Source organism: Rutidosis leptorrhynchoides, chromosome 8 (genome assembly GCF_046630445.1).
Source record: "Rutidosis leptorrhynchoides isolate AG116_Rl617_1_P2 chromosome 8, CSIRO_AGI_Rlap_v1, whole genome shotgun sequence".
NCBI lineage: Eukaryota > Viridiplantae > Streptophyta > Magnoliopsida > Asterales > Asteraceae > Rutidosis > Rutidosis leptorrhynchoides.
The window spans coordinates 354,153,877-354,161,358 of NC_092340.1; the positions used below are offsets into that span (position 1 = coordinate 354,153,877).

Genomic DNA, 7,482 nt, shown 5'->3' on the forward strand with positions numbered 1-7,482 from the left:
TTAAAAAGAAGAGATAGACCATCCCGGTTGCATTAAATGAGATTTAAGTTAAGAGTTACGAATGGGTCGCGAAGAGGTGTAGAGACAAAAATATCGATTGGCATTGTTGATTTCATGATCCGAATAGTTTATCGTTGTGAGTCTTGTATATGTCTTTTGATGCTACCTTAGCATCTTGTGTTTGTATTATTTGTGTGTATCATGGTTGTAAACTGTATGCTCAATTGAGCTGCTGCTGTACTTGTGTGTCTTTTTAATACATAGGCTGTTTTTCAAAAAAAAAAAAAAAAAAGAAAAAGTAGATATATTTTGAATGTAACAACATTGGTTTTTATTTAACATTTGCAAAAACCATTAAACAAGAACAATGTGAAAGTGCACTTGCATGTAATTTAGAAAAAGGGGAGGTTTTATACACATCATGCTTCCAACACAAGTCAACACTTTGACCCACAACAATATACAAATTTACTCCATTAACTAACTCAACTAATCATCAAGCTCCCAATATAAACACACACAAAATATAAACATCATTCTTAAGATACATGATCAAACTTGAAATTAGAAGGGGAGTAAAATGAAATTATACAATAGTTGGAGGGGTTTCTTTATCAGATAGAATTGGAGCAGACGCACCTTTTTGACCTCTTTCTCTTCTACTATTTTCTGAAAATTTCAAACTCATTTTATGAAATCCTTTTTCTTTTTCTTCTGTAGACCATTCAGATAGATAATAATCTTCTTCTGTGCATCCTTTCTTAGGCCCACAAAATAAACCACCCCATTGTGGGAAGTAAATAAAAAGGATTGCAAGTGAACAACACATGATCATGACTCCCATCAAAGTTAAACCTTCTTCTGTCGAGTATCTTGACCCCCTGAAGAATATCACTTGTGTTAAAACAGCCCCTACATTTCCTCCACCACCAGTCATCCCAGATATCACTCCTAATGACCTGAAAAAAATTTCAATCACTTCAGTTTTATACGGAGTAGTGTTTTTCTCCTAAAATAGATGTGTCCATCGTTTCGGTTTTCAATTTTTTGATTTATTCGGTTCGGGTTTTTCGGTTTTAAAACTTTAAAAATCAAAACCAAAAAAACGAACCGAACTCGAAACCGAATTCAGATTTTATAACTGAAACCAAAACCCAAACCGAAAACCGAATTTTAATTCGTTCCGGTTTCGGTTAAAACCGAATTCGACTTCCAAATCGATTTTTGTGTTATTACTTTTTCTCACGAGATGAACAAACATTAAAGTATTAATTTTGTAAAGCATCATCCAAAATTAATATACATAATGGAACATATATACAACTTTACAAAATATAATGTCTATTGAATATTATAATTCATACTCGTAATAGAATATTATAATACTATACATATATTTTTTTAACCGCACAATACAATACATATTATATTAAGAAACTTAACAGAATCAATAAATAAGAAAAAAACTATAGTATCTCTATTTATTTATAATGTATACTTTTTCAATAGAAAAATGTTGAAAAAGTTGTACAAATATATTGTTGATTCAACATACATACACATATATTGACTTGAACGTGAAAATTGACTTGAAATTGTTGGAGTTTCAATAATGTGGAGTGAAAGAACTTAGGAAAAATATTAAATTAAATATTCAAATAGGATTTCAAATCTGAGTATACACAATTTGACTTGAAATGTTAACATATCTACTCATATCTTGCCTCGTACATTTATACAATAATAATATATATAACTTATTATATTGTCTTAATATTATACAAATTGATTTCGTTTTGATATTCGATTTTCGGTTAGCTAAATCCGGAATTTTCAAAACCAAAAACCGAACCGAAAAATCAAACTTAAAATCAGTTTCGGTATTGCTCGATCTGAAAACCATTTACATATTCAGTTTGTTAATTTCGATTTGATTTTGATTGGATATTTAATTTAAACAATTTAAAATCAATTATTAAACACCCATGCCCTAAAATAAAAGACGGGAGTACCGAACCCATTATTAGGTACGAACAAATATACTCCATAATATTTATATTAATTAATTAATTATATATTATTATGTTGATATTAATATTAATATTATATATTTATATTATGTACCTTACATTATAGTATCATAGTATACATTATTATGTTATATTCTGTCCCAATTTGATAGTTCATTTTTCTTTTCGAACTCTATCAAATAAATAGCTTATTTTCATAAGTAGATAAAAATAACAAGGTAAAGTTCTTTTATGCGTTTACTTTATTCATGTAAAATAAAAATATAGTTAAAATGTTAAGGTAAAATTTGTAAAATAAACAAAATGTATAATAACAATTTTTAAATTATGTGTCTTTTGTGTGTAAAATATTAAAATTAGAATGAACGGAGTATTAGAGTATGTGTGTTTGGATAAAATTAGCTGGAGTTGGTAGTTGGAGTTGAAGTTGATATCTGAAGCTGATAGCTGGAGCTTATTTTTTAAGCTTGAAGATGAAGCTTATTTTTTATGCTAAGCTAGACGCTGAAGCTTATAATTTTTTTCATAAGTGTGTAGTAAAATAGCTGAAAATAAAACTTATAATTGTAAATTGACTAAAAGGGACAACATAATATATACTCCATTAAATAATTATTTAAAAAGAAGTTATATAATCTAACATATCAAAAGCTAGGACCTTATTTTAACTTGATTAGAAAATTTAAAAAAAATTAATAAGCAAGGACACCCTCCTATGAACAAGCACATTGACACGCCTATAGAAGGTAAAATCTCTGGTAATTAAGCAACCCGAACGCGAGACCTTGTACAGATGGATTGCGCATTATGCGCACTCTTTAGTCACACTTTCTTTTTTAAACTCTACTTTATAAGCTGTTATAAACTCTCAAAATATATCATCCAAATACCCCCTAAGTTCTGCCATTCTTATTCTTAATGTGACCATCCAAATAAATGTGTACTAAGAAGGTGTGCATGAATGTGAACAAAAAGTCTGTAAAGCGTAAAAAGTTCATCAAAAAATTAAAAAGGTAGGGTCGATATTGGGATGTTTTTGTAGACTTTATTGTGTAACGTGTAACAAGCAAATTCGTATTAGGGATCTTGTATGTCATGTGCACAATATTAAATTGTTGACTTATTCATTGAAGAATATTCTAAGTAAGCGAGATTCTTTACCTTTATTCAATTTTGCCATTAAAGTGATCAGTCGCAGTCAACTTAGCTTAAATATTAATTGTTCAAAAAAATAATTACATATTACATATACTCGTACAATTTATATAAAAAGTATAATAGTTGTAGTGGACCAGTGGTGAATAATAAATAATAAAAACATATTAATAATTTAAAAATAGATAATTATAATACGATATCAAAAAATAAAAACATCAATATTACATACGTAAAACTGGAAACAAGTGTTAAATCGTGATGTTGTTTCAAAACATTGTTATTACGAAGTATAATTAATACTTGATAATTGGGGAATACTAACTAGTACGGAGTAGTAACTAGTGTTCAAATGACACAAGTTAACAACAATTAACTAGAATCAACATCAACTTTTCTAATTTTTAACACAAAATATATTGAAATTATATAAATATGTAAATAAAGATAAATATATTATGGCGTAGGAGAGGATAAGAATCTTTATTTTCACAAACTTTACTCCGTATATTTTTATTTCGAATTAATTAAATAATACTATTAAACTAAATTAAAGTATATTAATAACAAGTATCTTTCAAATAGCTAATTCGTTCGGCATGTCAAAAGATACAGACAAAAAAATCAAAATAATCACTTTGACTTCATCGTCATCTAACGATATTTTTTCCATCTTATCTTACTTATATTAAATAACAAGCAACTAGTGAAATATCCAGAATTATTTTTATAGAAACTTGAGAAAACTATATTTGTGTAAGTGTAGTCTATAGTCTATAGTGTGATATATGTGAGTCTATATTAATTATTTAAGTTCTCTCACAAAAATAATTCTACTTAAACCCTCTTTATATATCCAAAAAAGTAAAAAGCTAGTGTAGATATTACTTTATCAATCAAGAAATTTGCTTAACCTAAAATCAACACGAAATGTAAACATTTTATACGAATAATAATAATATGTTCAACATACCTTCGAGAAACAAATGGAACAACACCAAACGTAAGTCCACAAGCAGCTTGAACAAAAACAGAAAACACAAGCATAACTGCAATCGAACCACTTAATGATCCAATCTTCCCTAATAACAAACACAACAAACCACCAATCATTTGCACAACCCACAATGTCCATAATCTTCCCCTCATTCCGTACCTTTTGGCTACCAAATCCGATAACATCCCACCCCCAGGCCTCGAGAACAAATTCGCTAACCCGAAACTCGCAGCAATTATCCCCGCAGTATGTAAGTTCACGTTAAATCTATCGTAGAAATATTGTGCGATGATATTGTCGATGGTCAACTCTACCCCGAAACAGTACCCGTAAGTCAACGCCAATATCCATCCTCTGTAATCAGCGACGGATCAAGAAAATTAAAATAAATTCAATTATAAATGCTTATCGATAGTGAGTAGGGATAGAGTTCAATTAGAGGTATGTACATGAGTTAAAATTATAATAAAAAAGATGAAAGGACACTTGCATAGCGTCATCGAAGTGCTCTCTAATCATAAAATTATAAGTTCCAATTTAATGTATGAAAAATTTCGCATCATCAAATTATGTACAAATAGATATTTTTAAAACATATTTATATTTTTAAATATATATTTTTTAAAACCAATTTATATTCATAGATAAACATATGTAAATAAACCCAACCAATCACATGGGTAGCAGAATTAATTACCAACAACCAGAAATTGACGTTGTTGACTTTACGTAAATAAAGTAGTATTAATTGTATTTATTAAATTAATTTCATAAGATTCAGTCAAACCTGTAATTTGTGATGGCATGATAGAATACTTGTGAGAAGCTATCTTTATGTTTATCACCAGATTTTTCAAGTCTAACATAATTTCCATCTGGCAAATCTTGTCCCAAGAAAAAAACAGCAAACGCACAAAATGTTTGAAACAATGCCGGAATAAAAAACGCGATTCGCCAAGCAGTAAACTTAGTCGAACCGATACTTGTGTTTATTAACGAGTACACAAGTGGCATGATCAGCTGTGTCGCACCTCCACCGAGGTTACCCCACCCGCCGGACAGCCCGTTTGCAGTTCCAACGACACCCGAAGAAAACATGGAACTCATCCAAAATTGAGTTGAGACAAAAGTGGCTAACGAAAATCCGGTAAAGAAACGGACCATTAAAAATCCGGATGGCGAATTTATTATGGAACTTAGATAAACTGCGGGGGCTGTTAAGAGGATAAGTGAGGAAGAGGCTAAACGGGGACCGAATAGATCACATGCGGTCCCCATTGCCACACGGGCAAAAACCGCCCCTGACACTGCAGCAATTCCTGCATTGCCTATGTCAGTGGCGGTTAGATCAAGATTATCACGAATTATAGGTAGAAGTGGGGGAGCGGCGAAAGTTGATACAAAACATGAGAAAAACGAGATCCATGACAAGTGGAATGCGCGCATGTGCGGTGTCGCGATTGAGAATAAACGAAATTCGGTTGCTTTGTGTTCTGAGTCGACCGGGAGTGCGAATTTCCGAACATCGGTGTTGGAACCGTTAGACGCTTCCATTTTAGGCTAAAAGTGAAGAGTGGTATATTGCACTTATACAAAATGAAGGGTTAAAATGAAAGGAGTTATATAAGTTACAAAGATATGCTCTTTTTGTTTGAAATGGAAAATATTGTTGTGGGAAGAAAACAAAAGATATGGTGTTTTTGTTTTGAGGTGGTTGTTAGTTGTGTGTGGAATTCGGCAGAGAGGGTGATTAGGGTTTAAGTACGAAATGAATTGAGAATCGGAAAATGGTTAATGGCTTTTGAGAATGGTGAAAATTAATTGTAGGGTAAAATTTGTCATATTGGACTTGTATGTATATGTGGTCACTCTCACATGTGGGAAATTAAGTACTCCAGGAATTATGTCAATTAACTCAAAAGTCTTGATGGTACAAGTGTTGTTCGTGAAGCATAATATGAATACATTTTGAATTCTTATGTTCATGACATTGTAATTAACGAGATGTTATTCAATTCTCTTTTAACCGAAAATGACCAAATTCATGTACTCAATTTCGACCATTTACTTAAAATATATGGATTTCTTAGTCGATACTTATCGATGATATCTGGACGTTGAAATTTAACGACTTTTTAAAAAGTGCAACAATTTATCGTATGTTATATATCGTCAAGTGTACTTCGTCGTGGAAACGTTTGCGACGAGGCTATTGACACTTATCCGACGAGTGGTGGAACTGACGACTTTCATAGTCAAATGTTGACCAAGTCTTTCCGGAAAACATTGTGGACTACATCTCATCGCCAATTTATATATTTAATTTATAATTAAAAAATGACAACAAAATACGTACTTATCGTCGATATTGGTGAATATATATACATACATTGTACGTTTTCCATTTCATTTTTTGACATGGATTGTCACCTTAATATCATTAATTACATAGTTAATCCGTCACAAACAACTATCAGAAAACCTTTTAGGAAAATTCAACACCAAAATACCCTGTTAAGCACGTACATGTTAATAATTATTGGGAATTTTTTTTTTTTTTGGAAAAGCATAATTACTGGGATTTTCGTAACGTCGTTAGTGAGATGACCAATTGCACAATTAATGAATTAAATATTGTGACCACAAACGTTAAAAATAAATAAATTGACAAACATTCATTATCTTATCAACTAGTAACTGCCTCACCAGGTGAAATATTATTATTTTTTCTAAATGTAGCTCTTAGGGCTATACTTAATAAATTAGGACATGCAACTTTGAATTGTACATTGCTTTTAACCGCCCACTAACTTTTGATAACCACCTCACTACTACCTTAATGTACTATCATCGAAGCATAATTTTATTTCTTAAGTATAGCCCTAAGGGCTACACTTAGAAAAATCCATAAATTTATGATGACCTATGAACATTTAAAGATTAATGCATGATCACAGTTTTCATAGATGATGGAGAATATCAAATGCGGAAGACGTACAGTATATGACCAACAAATTGTTGAACAAATATTTTGAGGTTGAATACCCGTTGACTGATAACTTCCATTGATTTTCACATCCTTTGCAAGTATTTGGGAATATCCTTCTTGTTTTTGAAACATAACTTCCCACCTTGTTTCTCAAAACATTGTTCATCACTTTTGTCTTCGTACTTGTAACGTATTTAGTACCAACGATTTGGGTTGGATCGGAATGACAAGACATTCGAAAATTTATTCTTTCAAACAATGTTCAAATGTTATTTATTCAAAGTCAAGAAATCCGGAAACTCGATTTCAGT

The 7,482-nt window shown here is 30.9% G+C and overlaps 1 protein-coding gene across 1 annotated transcript; it reads right to left on the minus strand.

Annotated features, from left to right (window-relative positions):
• Nucleotides 1-406: 406 nt before the first annotated feature.
• Nucleotides 407-5,890, minus strand: LOC139861473 (high affinity nitrate transporter 2.5). Its single transcript, XM_071849865.1, has 3 exons — nucleotides 4,970-5,890; nucleotides 4,159-4,536; nucleotides 407-959 (listed from the first exon to the last, which is right to left on the minus strand). The coding sequence occupies exons 1-3, from the start codon at nucleotides 5,734-5,736 to the stop codon at nucleotides 587-589; spliced, it is 1,518 nt and encodes a 505-aa protein (XP_071705966.1). The 5' UTR covers nucleotides 5,737-5,890; the 3' UTR covers nucleotides 407-586.
• Nucleotides 5,891-7,482: the final 1,592 nt, after the last annotated feature.